Source organism: Trichosurus vulpecula, chromosome 9 (assembly GCF_011100635.1).
Source record: "Trichosurus vulpecula isolate mTriVul1 chromosome 9, mTriVul1.pri, whole genome shotgun sequence".
Lineage (NCBI taxonomy): Eukaryota > Metazoa > Chordata > Mammalia > Diprotodontia > Phalangeridae > Trichosurus > Trichosurus vulpecula.
Genome location: NC_050581.1, coordinates 115,189,612 through 115,205,646, shown reverse-complemented (window position 1 = coordinate 115,205,646; position 16,035 = coordinate 115,189,612). Strand labels below are relative to the sequence as shown.

Genomic DNA, 16,035 nt, shown 5'->3' with positions numbered 1-16,035 from the left:
AAGAGTTTTCAGGGGCCTAGGGAGAACGAGGGAACAGGTATTGGGAGGGCAGGGTAGGGTTTAGGGACAAGTTGTTTTTTTTAATTTATTGGAATGATAAAGACCTTTGGCAGTGCATGTAGTGAATACAGGAGAGTAAGCTACAATTATTTTGGAAGAGACCATATGCTGTAAGACCTAGTTGTTTTTCAGCTGGCTTTGCCTAAGTGTTTTTCATGTTAGGATTTTGTCAATTCCATGTCAAGGAAAATTTCATTTTGTAGAATTCACGTTAAGGAAGGATTTGAGGAGACTAGAATTGGTTAAAGGGAAATAATTTTGGTGTAAAAACAAAGGGCAATAATAAACCTTAACAAATGATAAGCTATATCTTTGCGTAAGAAAGGCCATACATTTTTCAGCACAGTGTGTCCTTTTATCAAACCAAAAATGAAAGTAACACAAGTTTATTCACTACCAACCTTAACCCTCCCATTGCCCCATGATCAACTCAGCTTAGGAAAGAAGAAAGGATGGCATTTCTTTTCCAAAAAAAGTTTTCCCTGTTGTCCCCACATCAGACTGAAAGGAATGGGTTAGATGAGGAACTGAGAGAGAAGAAAAAAATTCCTTTTAACTTGTTTTACAATCTATTCCTTTTGCAGCTTCTCTTCCCAATCAGCAGCTCTCCTTCCCATCCCCAAACACCAAACTATTTTTGTGCATTTCCCTGTTTTAAGGTGTGGATGAATGGGTCAGAGGAGTGAGGCTGGGTATCTGAAACATGACCAAACAAACACTAAACCAAACCAGTAAATAAGGACACAGCTAATCTTGTGTCTCCACCTGGATCTCTCCCTCCGGCTTCAGTTTTGAATCTCCAACTATCCAGTGGACATCTTCACCTGGATTTGCTACCAGCATCTCAAAGATGACCAAAAATGAACTTGGCCTCTGTCCCCTAAAATCTCTCTTTTGTTGGCTTCTCTATCTTTGTTGTTGGTATCACAGTCTTTCCAATGCCCCGAACTTGAATCCTTGTGGTTCTCTTTGGCTCTTCCCTATACCTCTTCCTCCACATCTAATCACTCATGTTCCACCGATTCTACTTCCAAGATATTACTCGCTTCTACACCCTCTTCTCCACTCTTGCCAACACCACCCTTGTTCACACTCTATCTCTTCTTATCTAAACTATTGTAAGCTTCTCCTAGCTGGCTGCTGCCTCCATCATCTTCTTCCCTCTAAAATCTACCCTTCAGACTACTGGAAAAATAAAATCACACAAATGAAGCAGTACAGATAAAAACACTTTGTAAACTATATTTATTGCTGTTATAAACTCTTGATTGTAGCATTCAAGGCCCTCACAATCTGACTCCAATCTGTCTCATCTCATAATATTCTTCTTCCAAATTTTACCCTCTGTTAATTCTGTCTTTGCTCATATCAACCTAAGATTCTTGGAATGAAAGGACTCTCCAGCTCTGTCTTCCTTTTGAATTTTCCCCCTATCTTCAAGGTCCATCTCAGGTTTCAATTTCTCTATGAAGTTCTCCTCTCCCCTACCCTGCTCATCCAGGTAAAAGGAAACTCTCCTCATATTTCTTATAGCCCTTTGCCTGGGCACTTATACTGTATCAATTACTGGTGCATCTGTCCTTACCCACAGAGGGTCTAATAGACCTAGAGAGCAGGGAGGGTCTGTATCAGCTCTGCCCTAGACTATATGAAAACTGGTTGAAGGAGCTGAGAAGTTTTCACCTGGATGAGAGAAGGCTCAGGGAGGTCATGATAACTATTTTTGGTGGCTGAAAGGCTGTTATTACAAGGAAAGAGCAGTTTGTTCTGTCTCTTCTCACAGGGCAGAACCAAGAACAATGGGTAGAAGTTGTCCAGGCAGATTAGTCTTAACATTAGGACGCACATGCTAACAAGAACAGTTATTCAGTGAGTGGGTTCCACGTCACTGAAAGTCTTTAAGTAAAGAATGGATAACCAATTTGTTGGGTATGTGGTACTGAGGATTCCTTTTTAAGTATGGACTAGACTAGGAGGACCAACGTCCCTTCCAATTCTGAAATCCGGTACTTTGATCCTCCTCCCCCACCCCCCCATGCTGCCCAAGTCCTTGCTCATATACGACACTTAGTTACCCTTCGTTGAATATAAGAACCGCAAAGCAAAGGAGGATTTAGAGGAACTTCCTTCAGGTTAAATTCAGCAGAAATAGTGCTACTTTAAAAACAACAAAACCGAATTAAGTTAAACGTTGTTTACGTTTCGTTCTTCCTCCTGTACTCCCAGAGCACAGTACAGCGCTAGGGGTACACAGTAGGCGCTTAATGCATGCTCGCCTTTTTTGTAAAACGATCTCAGTTAAGCGCAGTACAGATATACTCATAGCGCGGGGGCTAGGGGGCGTGATGACTACCACCAAGGGCTTCTTCAAAGGAGAGAAAACCCGGCGAGTCACAAGCCGACAGTCCTCGGCCGGGGGGTATCCGAGGATGGAAAGCACGTGAAACCCTGACCCGCGGGCAGGAAGCTCCCCGCCACTCGGGCACGAGTTTCACGCCTCCCTCCCAGCGGGCCCCGTAGGAGGGGGGGCGTGGGGACAGCGAGAGGGGCAGTGCAGGGCTGGGGGCCCGGGGTCTGGGGGACCAGGGACCCATCTTTTATGGCGACGTGATTCTGGCCACGTCGGGGCGAAAGCAAAGGGAGGCGAGGTCCCCAGCCGCGCTAGATTCGCCCAGGTGCCCCCACGCCACTGCGATCACCCGTGGCTCTCTTAGCACCCCCGGGGCGCGTGTCCCGTCCCGGCTCCCGTCCTCCGGCTCCTTCCCCGCGGACCCTGCCTGACCCTTCCCGGCTCCCGTCGCTTCAGTACAGCTCCCGGAAAGCAGCGGGAGGGGACAGGAGATCCACCTGTCTCCTGACGCCCGTCCCCGCCCTTGTCGTTCGTCGCCTCACCTGCCGCCCGGGTTCCGACGGTGGAGGCGGAGGCCGTAGCTATTCCCGCTGCGGCAGCCAGCTTCGGCCAGACACGCCAGCTCATGGAGGCGGCCCGCGAGGCACGAGTGCGGCCCCGCCCCCTCCTGCGTCATCTCCGCGCGCCGTTGCGAGGCGACACGGACGCGCCGCTCGCGACCTTATGCCCCCGCTGTGCGAACCAGCGCACCCGCGTAGCCCCCGAGGCCGCAGCTCCCTTTTCGGAGGCGTCTCCCGTACGCTCTCAGCACCGCAGCCCCGGGAGGTAGGTAGTTCGGCGGCGGTCATCCGCACTTCTGGCCCGTAGATGGGCTGGAGACTTGGAGAGAGACGCCCAGGACGCGTGGGGCTGATCCGGCCCCGAGGCCTCACTCACCCTCACGAGGGGAGGGACCGGGCCCTGGGCGTACCTCCAGTCTCTGAGGACGTGGTGACCCGAGCATCCGGGGCGGTAGCAGCTTGAGCAGCGACGGTGTCCTCCCAGGCCCGGAAGACGTGGGGAGGTGGTGGGGGGAGGGGTACCCAAGCCCTTGCAAGAGACCCTGGGCTTAGGTTCCTTCTGGCTTCCTATAACGCTGGCTGCCGTTGCATTTTCTGTTCCCTTGGGCCAGCGGGAGCCGTGGCTGTGGGGTGTAGTGGCAGCAGCTTTGGGAGGGAGTGCCGAGGTTTTTCTCTTGAACTCAGGGTAGAAACCCTGCCACCAAGCGCTGTGCACAGCAGACTTAGCCCTCCCGCCGCCTGGTAACAGATTTTTTAAAGGTTCTTGTCCAGGTGTAGTGAAAAGAACACTGGACTTGAAGTCAGGAGAACTGGTGGTAAATCCCATTTTTGCTTCTTGTAAGCTGTGTGACCTTAGGCAAGTCATTTCCTACACGTGGGTTCATACCACAAGCACCCTAAAAGTTCTCATCGCTTCTTGCACGGACCGTTGCGACGGCCTCCTAATTGGCTTCCCTGTCTCAAATTTTTTGCCTCTAGAATCCATCCTCCGCAGAGGCGCTAAATTGCCATTCCTAAAGGACAGGGCTGATCGTGTCACTCCCCTTCTCAAGAAGCTCCAGTAGGTCCTTGTTTTCTTTAGGATAAAATGGAGGCCCCTGTATGTGGCATTTAAATCCCTTCACCTCTTGGAGTTCCCCCGAAGGAATTCTGCCGTCTACCTTCCAACCAAACTTTGCTACTCTCTGTACGTAGTTCCTTATTGATGCTTCTGCACAGGCTGTCTCTCGTGCCTGGAATAGTCCCCTTCCTCTGCCTCCTCCTTTTAAGTGGCCTTTCAGCATTTCCCCAGTCCTTAGTGTATTCCCCGTAGAAATTGTTTTGTACTTACGTATTATTACCTCTCCCCTCCCCCCTTTCTTCCCCTTCTTGAGGGTAGGGACTGTTTCATTTTTGTCTGTTTGTGGAATACCTAGTCCAGTGCCTGGCACATATAGATAGTTAATATAGTTAATAGATACATGCCTGGCATATATAGGTATTTAATAGAGATAATACATAGATCTATATTTATCTATTTTAGGGGGGATATAAGTGGGGAATTCCTAGTAAGGAAACCCCCTCTATCAATTAAGATCAGCATCTTCTCTACAACTTAATAATTTAGAGAGTTGCTTGGGGGCACTAAGAGGTTAAGTGACTTGCTTAGGATCACAGCCAGTATAGGTCAGAGGCAGAATTTGAACCCATATCTTTCTGACTCCAGAGTGGTTGAGTTAAATCGAATCTCTAAGCAGAGATTCTTAACTTTTTTTTTTGTCATGGTGTATTAGCAAGCACCCTAGCACACCATTATGGCCTGCTAGCACAGGTTCTTTGATCTGCTTTTAAAGGAAAGACAACTTCAAAGGGGTCAACAGTCTTTAATTAAACATATATAAGTTATTCACTAGTTCAGGGTAAAGGTCAGCACCCTGAATGTGGAGAAAATACAAGCAGAGAAATTGGCACAAAGATTCAACAGACAGGGCTCCAACTGTCTGAACAAAGTAATAGATACATAGTCACCAGACTAGGGAGCACCAAAATCTGGGTTCACAAATCTTGGTGGAGGGGGGGGGCCTCCTTAACAGCAGCTACCCAGAGTCTCATCTGGCCAGATCACAGGAACATTCTTCCCATGAGTGAGCTCCAAAGCAAAATCTCACCTTGGACTATATATACACTTTTGGCTAATAGGCTCAGAGCCAGAAGGCATCACAACCCACATGACTCAATTAGCTTAGTACCAAAAGGTGTGAAAGCCTTCCTGCAAGCAAGCCTCCCTGTAAACAACGTTTCCCTTAGGCAAGATCCTCCCCCAGGGGGCTCTGTGTGACTCAGGATGTATTATAGCTGTGAGCTGGGCCAGAGCTCAAAGTAGCAAGACAGTTGAAATACCTACACGGCCCCTGTTCCAAGGAAAAGGGGACACGTGTGGTCATATAGGCCTGTTAATAGATGGGGAAGATCTTATATTCCATTAACGCTACACATGGATCTCTTTTGCAGTCTTGGTGAAGCCTATATAGATATCTCTTCTTGGAATAATTAAAAAAAAATTCATAATTGAAAGATATGCTAAATTTCAGTTAGAGATTATTGAAAATAAAGATGTAGGGTTTTTTTTTTCCCCTATTCAGATTCACAGACCCCAGGTTAAAACCATTGTTCTAGGGCCCACTTTCCTTATCTCTAAAATGATGGATTTAGATGATCTATAAGGCCTCTTGCAAACCTAAAATCTCAATTCCCTGTCAGTTTATTTACTGGTGATCAAACAATGTAGAGTTCATCAGCCCTTTGAGATCCCAGAAAACTTTAGTCATAGCTTAATGGCATTCCAATCAGTGTTTCCCAAACTGCCTAACATAGGAGTATAGCCAAGATTCTGGGAAAATCTGACCCTTTGCCTAACTGCTATAAGACTGTAAAGGGTTGGGGGGTGGTATTTCATTTTAAGGTTTTTAAATAGAGATAATTTTAAAAGAATGACTCAGCTAAAAAAAGATGTCTAATTTTGTTGGGCTGCAGACTGTACACAGAGTATACATCAGTTAATATTTTGGTGCCTTGGATGTGATGAGGCTCAGTTGACAGCTGTGTAAAGAGGGCCTCCATCTCATGACCTGCTGCAGTCATACCAGGGGCGAGAATGGCAGCTGTGAGAAGAGTGATTTGGTAAGCACAAAGCTTTGGCATTATATGGGTATTAAACCATGGATGAATACTTCCTTTTCCCATAGAGTTATCTGTTTTTGTTAATCAGAAAATTTTCTATATTTACCCTTCCAGCTTTATCATCCACTATGAACAACTTAATAACAATAGCAGCTCACATTTAAAGTTTGAAGAATGCTTTCCTTATAATACCCTAGGAAGGTGTGAAGATCCTTATTTTATAGGTGAAGAACCCTCATCTCAGAGAAGTGAAGTGCCTTGTCCATAGTCACACAGCTTCACACATGGTAGAATTAGGATTCAGTCCAGGGCTTCTGACTCCAAGTCCAGTGTTCTTCTTTGCCTATATGAACATACCACTCCTCCAGTACAAGTTTACGCATTACTTCAGGAGCACTTCATATCCATTTACTCATGTTGTTTGCCATATGTAAATAAATGCCCTTTTCTTTGTCCAAATCTTAAATGTCAGTTACAAAAGCCCCACCTCTTCCCTATAGACTTCCTCATCTGCTGCAGCTTTTTGCTCCCCTGAGTTATATCTCTTGCTACTTGTTAACTCATATTTTAAAGTTTTTTATGTGTTTATATCTTATCTCTTCTGCCAGAAGTTTAGGTCTTCAAGGGTAGAGACTATGTCTTACTGATGTTTTTGTGTGTCCCCCACAGTAGCTGCATATACCAGGCATGCAGATATTTATTAGTTGAGTGGAAAAAAAAAACAAAACTTAGAAAATCTCAGAATCAGATGACAGTTTCAGAAACATTTAAAGATTTTAATTTAAAACTTTTCTTTTTCTTTTCCCATGGGTAACTTAGAGAGCCTTTGAAAATGCCAGGTGTTAGATATGAGGAAGTATGTTAAGAAGGTCTTTGGGAAGCCTAAGAAAGATGTTTCACTTTAACCAGTCACTCTTTTAAATCCTTGCATTACCACTATTCTTTCCTTGAGTGTCAAGCAAGTATAGGCATAATTCAAAACCAAGAAAATGAGTTAAACACTAGGACTTCAAAAGAAATTTTTCTTAACTGCTTCAGAATCTCTGTAATTTCAGGTGTGCTCAGTCCTGCTCTTCATCTTATTAATATCTCTGGGGATTAATGCAGCTTAACTTTATCCTTTACCAAAATAGCTTCTGTTGAGGTCTGGTTTGCCCACATACAAAGACTTTTATCTTTATTACCCATAAGTAACCCCTGGAAGAATCAAAAACTAATCACTTTTTGTAACTGAAAGTCATTCTTATTTTCTAGCAATGGGGTTAATTAGTTCTGTGTACTCAGGTTTACCATACTGATTTTAAGTGTCGTCAGAATCACATTTTGCCAACAACAAATGTTTAAAAAGAATACTATCCCCTGAGTGCACAATAACACACCATAGTTTGTCAATCAGTCAGTACTTTAATTAACACCCAACAGGAACTCAATTCTGTGCTATGTATTGTGTGTTGTAGGGAATCCAATATAAGTATAAGCCCTGGGCCAGGAGCTTGCTCTTAATAGAACAAGCACTTTCCTCAGAGTCAGAAGATCTGTCTTCTTAGTTTATATCTTGAATTTCCCTGTCACCGTAGTAGCTTTTTATAGACAGGTTCTTTTTTTGTTTGCTCATTTTTACAGCCTATGGACTTTATATTAGAGTTAGGCTCTGCTTACCTTGGGTTGGGGGTTACTGGGCTGAGCTTTAGTCTTTTATGTCCTTCTGCAGCTTTCATGGATAGGAGTTCTGGTCACTGCCCTCCTGGTCAGCACTCTGGTCCTTATGTAGGTAGGGCCCCTGCTCCCTTATGACTACATCCACTTCTGTCTGCCCTGAAACTGTAACCCGCAAAGGATGGCACCTAGTCCATTGCTTGCACAGGTGTCCCCTAGGATCTCTTTCTGACCACGTGTTCAGCCTCTTTATTGTCTCTGTGCACTGGATGCCCCCAGTCCCGGCCCCAGTGTTCATAGACCTTTCCTTCTGTCCTAAGCTTCACTGGGTTGGAAAAATGACTCACTGTGACTTTTTGTTGGTTGTCCCACTCAGAATTCAGTTTGATGCTTTTTAAAGTTATTTTGAGAGTTTTATTGGAAGAGCTCTGCAGAAATGCTTACCTCACTCTGCTTTCTTGTCTCCTCCCACCTCTTTTTAAATGAGATTGGAAGATCTGAATTGGAATCCTAGCTCTGGCTATGACTTGCTGTATGACCTGTACAAACCACTTTACTTTTCTAAATCTATGTTTTCTCATATGCAAAATGGGGATAATAATCCTTGTACCAGCCACCTGAAAAGGTTGCTATAAGGAGGAAAATTCTTTGTAAACTTTAAAGTACTACAAGGGGGGTGAGGAGATGTTTTTGTAGCTTTAAGCCCCTGGCCCAGGAGTAGGGAACCTTCAGTCTTGAAGCCACATGTGGCCCACTAGGTCCTTGGGTGCAACCCTTTGACTGAATCCAAACTTCACAGAACAAAACCCCTTAATAAAAAGGATTTATTCTGCAAAACTTGAACTTAGTTAAAAGGCCAAGGACCTAGAGGGCCACCTGTGGCCTCAAGGCCACAGGTTCCCCACCCCTGCCCTGGCCTATTGGTGAGGATTAAACAGTATTACCTTATTAATATTGGTGGATAGCTCTGCATGGCTTTGTCATCTTTTTTGTGTATAATGTGAATGTTTGATGGTAGTTTCATTGAGTGAATGAGGACACCCTTGACCCATCTGAACCTTTTCTTTTGTAGCTTCCTACAACAGAATTTAGTGAAGATTAGCTTTCCCACTTCACATCACCTGCATACATCCTCCATCCAGCTCAACTCCAACCGGGCTTCTCTCACTCGAATGCACAGGAAGGCTTATGCTCGTCTCTATCCAGTGATGTTGGTCAAGCCAGATGGATCTACCATTCATATCAGATATAAGGAGCCTCGGCGGATCCTTACTGTAAGAATTTGAGCACAAATTCAATTTTTAAAATTATTTTTATATTAATCCAGAAAGGTTTTATTAAGAACCTATTATGTATAAGACACTGTGCTGTGATTTGGGGTACAAAGACAAAAGAGAAGACCGTCCCTGCCCTCTAGGAGTTTACATTTTACTTGGGGGATACCTCATGCAAACAGATAAATATATCCATGATAGAGAAGGAGAGAGAATGTGCTAACAGAAGAATGAGGAAAGGCTTCCTGTAGGAAATGGTGCATGAGCTGAGCCTGGAAGGAAGGCAGGGGTTCCAGAAGGTGCAGATCAGAAAGGAGCATGGGACCAGTCTATGAAAAGGCATGGAGGCCAGGAATGGAGAGCTCCATTTGAGGAATGGCAGGGAGGCCAGTTTGGTTGGAACTTAGGGCATATGAGGGGAGCTAGAGGCACTACCCATCGAAAAGCAGGCTGGAACCAGATCATGTAAGGTTTTAAATGCTAAGCAAAGGAGGTTGTATTTTATACTGGAAGAAGCAGGAAGCCATCAAAGGTTCTCAGGCAGGGGAATGACCTGGTTACATTTGTGCTTCGGGAAGGTAATTTTGGATGTTGAATGGAGTATATGTTAGAATGAGGAGAGACTAGAATTTGCATACCAATCAGGAAGTGGCTATTCCCTTCCTGGCAGGAAATATAAGATCCTGAACAAGAATGATAGTCATGTGAGTGGAGAGAAAGGAATAGATGTGAGAGGTGATGTGGAAGAGACAAGACTTGGCAACTGGTCGAATATGGGAAGGGAGGGAGAATGAAGAATTGAGATTTTCTGAGGTGGCTGTGCCCTCCCCAGAAACGGAAGGAGCAGGTTTAATGGTGGGAAGTTTAAAAGTCCATTTTCAGTATATTGAGTTTGGAGGTGCATGCAGAGCATTCAGTTGGAGGTTACAGGTTCACAGGTCTGTGGCTGGAAGGGACCTCAGAGGCCATCTCTTCCAGCCCCCTCATTTTATAGATGAGGAAACAGAAGCCCAGGGAAATGAAATGATTTCTCCAAGGCCACATAAGCAGAAAGCATCAGAGACAAAATTTGAACCCACGTCCTGTGGCTGCAGAGGAGTCATTTTTCTGCTGTGCCGCTCTGATGTCTAATAGGCAGTTTGTGATGTAGAATTAGTGTTCAGAATGAAAGGCTCTTTATCCAGATCTAGGAGTTATTTACATAGTGATGATATTTGATGAAATCTCTGAGGTAATGAGGTGATTATACAAGAGAACTTTAGGGTAGTTCTAACCCCACAGTTAGGCGTAGGGCATGGGTGATCCAGCCTTGGAGACTAAGAAGGCAAACAGAAGAATAACCAGGAGAAAGCTTGAAAACTGAAGGAACCAAGTGTCTCCAACAGGAAGGAGGGGCCTCCAGGATCCGTGCTATGGAGAAGTCAAGAAGTATATGGTTTGAGCCTAGGCCGAAGGATATAACAATTAAGATCATTGGAAACCCAGAGAGAACAGTTTCAGTTAAGTGATGGGGTCTCAAGCCAGATTGCAAGGGGTTGATAAAAGGAAGTGGCAGAGGGGAGTATAGGCGACTTATTTCTGGGTGTTTGGCTGTGAGATGCAAGGTAGAGAGGTGTCTCAATAATAACTTAGAGATTTATATCGGCCCTGTGTTCCTCCACATTTTTATCAATAACTTGGACAAAGGCATAGATGGTGTGCTTATTAAATCAGAACATTGCATGAAGCTGGGAAGGATAGCTGATACGTTTGATGACACTCAGGACCCGAAAATCAGCCAATAAATTTTAGAGTGGTTATAGTGCCTTCTTTGAGACAGACCTTATGCTTGGTGCTAGAGGTACAAAGACCATAGTTCAGCAATGCTTTATAGGCTATATCTGTGACCTGATATGAAATAAAAAGAAATTTAACAGGGATAAGTATGATGTTCTCTATTTGGGCTCAAAAATAAACTCACAAATTCAGGATGAGGAAATTAGGAGTTCTTATGAGAGGCACCTGGGGCTTTAGGGTATGGCAGGCTCATTTATTTGAGTCGTCAGTGTAACATGGCAGCCAGAAAACTAATGCCATTGTGAGCTCATGGAGTTGGCAGAGTACCCAGCAGAAGGAGCTGATTTTCCTGCCGAGTGACAGGTGAGGTACTGTTCTCGGTTGTGGGTACTACATTTTTGAAAGACTTAGGTAAGTGGAGTGGTGAAGAAGGTGAGACCAGGACTGTGGGAGGATGTGAAGGATGGGAGGTGTCTAGTCTAGAAGAGAGAAGACTAAGGAGCCTGATAGCTATATGCAAGAATCAAGAGGGCTGCTGTGTGGAGGAGGGGTTTTACACTCATTCTGCCTGACCTCAGAACAGCAGGACGAGGCAGAATTAGGCCAAATGAGAAGATAAATTCCCTAACAATTGGAGCCATCCAGAATTTAGAGGACTGCCTCAAGAAGAGGTCCTCAAAGAGAGGTTGACAGACCACTTGTTAGAGGTGTTATCGGAGGGATTCTTGTTCAGATTAGGTGTGGAACGTGTGACCCACAACATTCCTGAGCATGGTCCAACCAGCTTAAAATGTAATTGAGAAATATTTAACAAAATAAATAAAAATATGGCAGCCAGGTGGTGCAGTGGGTAGAGGGCTAGACCTGGAGACAGGAACATTCATTCTTCTGAATTCAAATTTGGTCTCAGACACTTACTAGCTGTGTGACCCTGGACAAGTCATTTAATCCTGTTTGCCTCAGTTTCCTCATCTGTCAAATGAGCTGGAGAAGGAAATGGCAAACCATTCCAATATCTCTGCCAAGAAAACCCCATATAGGGTCACAGAGAGTCAGATATGACTGTAAATAACTAAACAGCAATAGCAAATAAAAATACAATAAAGCAGATGATGTTAATATATGTTTTTCTAAGTCCTACCTGTCTTCAGGGATTGTTACAAATGGTTTAGTGGCCTTTGATTCTGTTTGAACAGCACCGGAATACAGGACTTCAGAGGTCCCTTCTGACTCAGACAGTCTGTGATTCTGCCACTATCGTAGACTCTAAATGATCTTCCTATCTCTATTCTTTCCTCACGTCAGGCTGTCCTTAACACTTCTGCCAGATTAATTTTCCTTTTACATAGATTTACATAGAAACATTTATGTTTCTCCTTTGTTCAAAACCCTTCAGTGATTCCCTGTTGTTTATTGAATAGATTCAAATTTAGCCTTGCATTTAGGATTCTCCACAATTTTGTGGCACCTGACTTTTCTTATTTATTTCATACTACTTATGTCTACATACTCTGTGGCCTGGCCAGGTTCTACTGCCAGCCATCCTCTTTTTATTGATGTCTTTTGTGTCATCTATATTTCATTTTTAAAATTAAATTGATTTTAAGTGAACAAAAATCCATTTTCTCTTCTGTCTCCTCCTCCCACACCATTGGGAAAAAGAAAATGAAACCTTTGTGACAAATATGCATAGGCAAGCAAAACACTGTCTTGCATTAGCCATGTCTGAATTCATCACTTCTCTGTTGAGAGAGTGTTACTCTGCTCCCTCATTGGTCCTCTGGAATCAGGGCTGGTCACTGCTGATCCAAACTCTAAAGTCCTCCAAAGTTGTTTTTATGGTATTGTTACTGTATAATTTTTTTGTGCTCACCTCACTCTGCAACAGCTTTGCTGAACTCTCCATGTTATCATTTCTAATGACACAATAACACTCCTTTACAATCATATACCGTAATTTGTTTAGTCATTCACCTGCCAATAAATGGTCAAAGGATATGACCAGGGAGTTTTCAAAGGAAGAAATCCAAGCTATCAACAGCCATGTGAAAAAAGCTTCAAATCACTAATAACTGGAGAAATGCCCGTTGAAGCCGCACTGATATTCCACTTCACACACAAGAGATTGGCAGAGTTGACAAAAATGGAAAATGACAAATGTAGGGCAGAAACCTGGCACATGAATGTGCTACTGGCAGAGCTGTGAGCTGGCATGGCCAGTTTGGAAAGCAGTTTAGAAGCAGTCATTAAAATACGCATCTCCTTTGACTCAGCACTACCACAACTGGGCCCATACCTCAAAGAGTTTTTTTTTTTTTAATGGAAAAGGACCCTACAGACAAAAATCTTTCTAGCAGCTTTTTTTTTATAGTGGTAAAGAGCTGGAAACTAAGGCAGTGCTCTCCAATTGCCATACTTTTTGCATTTCTCACCCTTTCCTGTCTCCATGACTTTATTCCCACTATTCCCTATGCATGGATGCCTCTTCCTTCTGTCCAATAAATTCCTAGCCATCTTTTAAAGGTCATCTCGCATGTAGCTTCCTTAAGCTCCGTCTACTTCTTCCCGGCCAATCACAACACTTTGCTAGCATCCCTCTTATGCATTTGTCACCTAATATTTTGTATTAGATGTGTATCAAGCCCCTTGCTAGACTTCAAATTCTATGAAGGTAGAAACCATGACTTACTTATAATAGGATCATAGATTTAGAGCCAGAAAGGGCCTCAGAGGTCATCTAGTTCAACCCCCTCATTTTACAGATGAGGGAAAGGAAGCCCAGGGAGCTTAAGTCACATGTTCATGGTCACACAGGTTATTTTTGCATCCCCTCCATGTTACACAGAACAATACTGTACACATTGTGGGCCCTTAATGTTTGTTAAATGAATAAGATTATATTCCTTTGGATGTATAAATTCTAGTGTGGGTGGTCTATTAAAAAATCACTTCTGTTTCTCTATAGTGACCTCATAGGAGGGAGCCTTGGCTCAGTACTGCTTTATAACAGAATGTTTTTCTTCTTTAATGACAATGCTTGATATATACAGGCAATGACTGACAGCTCTGATCTTCTCAAATAGGGTCATCCAAGACCTCCCTTTAACAACTCCCACTAATAAATGCTGCTAATGATAAGCTTATGAGCTCAGGCTAAAGAGCTAACATAGATTAATCCTGCACTGCAGAACTGGTTGCTCCTGGAAGGTCTTTTATTTGATTCTCAAATTAATATCTAATTAATGAGGTTTCTGAAATTTCGGATATCATGGAGGCTTTGCCACCCTGAGTATTCAGTTGTTGTCTGTACTGTATTTTGGTGTCATGTAGTTGGAGAAGATCCAGAGGAAAGTAATAGAAAATAATTAAATGGGAAATAAATTTTATGAAGAAAGGCTAAATATCCTTTGTTTGCAGACCTTGATAAGAAATCGCTAAACAGAAGACTTAATTACATTTAGCTTCAGGAATGAAATTGTCAAGGGGAGGCCAGAAGACCATTTGTTGGGGATGACGTGGAAGGGATTTATGCTTCAGTGCAGTTTGGACCAGATGGCCTTCAAGGTCCCTTCCACCTCCAGGATTACGATTCTCAGTTTTCAGGATTTCACAGTGAATGGTTATACCATTTGCTTTTCCCGTGTTTTTCAGATGCCAGTAGATATCGACACACTTTCTCCGGAGGAAAAAAGGATGAGACTACGCAAGCGGAATCCCAGGTATATGGAAGTGGGAAAAAAAGAGGCGGAATTTGGAGATGACTTCAGCGTGGAACAATACGCAAAATTTTGGAAGAAAAACTGAACATGCTATGTTAAGATTGTATAAAAGGTAAGTGCATTTAGTGCACCCAAATACATTACTATTTTAAAAAATTAAAAACTATACTAAAGTTTGTAATGATGCACTTATTTATCTTTTATGTGGATGATTTTCCTAGACTTTTTTCCTCTGCTGCTTCTCCCTGATTCAAACCCTTGCCTAGACCTGAGGGCCAACTTCTGTGTGCACAGCAGTGGGAAATGAAGATGGACAGTATGTGGCCCCTGCCCTCCAGGAATTTACGGAAGCAAAGATGAACCTTATTTCTTTTTAGGAGTTGACACTTTCATAGGAGAGATAAAATGTACAAACAATAATAACAACCTACATGTACATTATAAAATATGTGCATTGTTTTCATGGATTCTTATAACTGTGTGACACTCCTCCAAATGAGCATACAGACCCAGGGAGGCAGAGTAAGTCAAACTCATCTGACCATGTTCCTTTGCTGACTCTCGCATATACAAATAGCCACCATCCAGGTAAAATGTGCTCAGTGCTAGGAAGGTACATTGGAAGGGAAGTTTGTTTTTAACAGAGGGGATCAGGGGAGACTTTACCAGGGAGGCAGCATTTGAGCCAGATCTTGAGAGATGGGGAAGATTTCAAGAGGTAGGACTGGAGGAATGTTGAGACCAGCGAGATAGGGTTGAAAAGGTAGACGAGGCTAGTTGGAGGCTGAGTGCCAAGCTGTATAGAGTTTAAGAATTTGGTAGAGGACATGGAGCCATTGTTGGTTTTTGGTAGGAGAGTGACCTCATATCAGAAAGATTAATCTGGAAGCAGGAAATAGTGGATAAAGTGCCAGCCTAGGAGTCAGGAAGACCCAGCTTCAATGGTCACGTCTGACTGACATCCTGTCTGTGTGATCCTGGGTAAATCACTTAACCTCTCAGTTTCCTAGGCAATTTTTTAAGAGTAGTAATTGCAGAAAAGATATAGATCTGTATTGGTAGAGGGAGTTTGCTTTCCCCTCCTGGCTGTGCTTCTGACTTTCCAGAATTCCACACCATGACTCAGCTTCGTTCTCACCCTGGAACGTCCCTCCATCATGCCAGCCCTTTTGTCCCATCCGTGGATTCTTCCTGGGGCCTTCATTTTGGGGAGTGCCCCAGGCAGCCAAACTTTATTCTCCTCCCAGCTGCGCTTCTGATGTTTCGGATTTTGACACCATGGGCCACCCCACCCAAGAGGTACCTTCTCTCCTCCACTCCCTTTTCAGCTCTGTTTTGTAGATTATCTTCCCTTATCAGAATGTAAGCTCTTTTAGGGCTAGGATTCTTTTTCTTTTTGCTTGTTAGTATAATGTCTGCCACATTTGTCCTTATTGTTTAGTTATTTTCAGTTGTGTGTGACTCTTCACCCCATTTGGGCT

General features: G+C 43.6%; 2 protein-coding genes across 3 annotated transcripts in view; one reads left to right on the top strand and one right to left on the bottom strand.

The window, feature by feature from the left end:
• GUK1 (guanylate kinase 1) overlaps positions 1-3,119 on the bottom strand; it is a 33,938-nt gene extending 30,819 nt beyond the window's left edge. Inside the window, exon 1 of the mRNA XM_036737859.1 lies at positions 2,953-3,119. Coding sequence (XP_036593754.1) covers positions 2,953-3,037 — 85 coding nt within the window. The 5' untranslated portion in view covers positions 3,038-3,119. The remainder of the gene's footprint in view (positions 1-2,952) is intronic.
• Positions 3,116-15,013, top strand: MRPL55 (mitochondrial ribosomal protein L55). 2 transcript variants are annotated; one of them, XM_036737860.1, is made up of 5 exons: positions 3,116-3,235; positions 5,983-6,129; positions 8,858-9,059; positions 14,487-14,666; positions 14,776-15,013. In XM_036737860.1, the coding sequence occupies exons 2-4, from the start codon at positions 6,104-6,106 to the stop codon at positions 14,637-14,639; spliced, it is 381 nt and encodes a 126-aa protein (XP_036593755.1). In that variant the 5' UTR covers positions 3,116-3,235; positions 5,983-6,103; the 3' UTR covers positions 14,640-14,666; positions 14,776-15,013. The 2 variants fall into 2 exon arrangements, with proteins under 2 accessions (XP_036593755.1, XP_036593756.1); XM_036737861.1 differs by lacking the exon at positions 3,116-3,235 and adding an exon at positions 4,068-4,156.
• Positions 15,014-16,035: the final 1,022 nt, after the last annotated feature.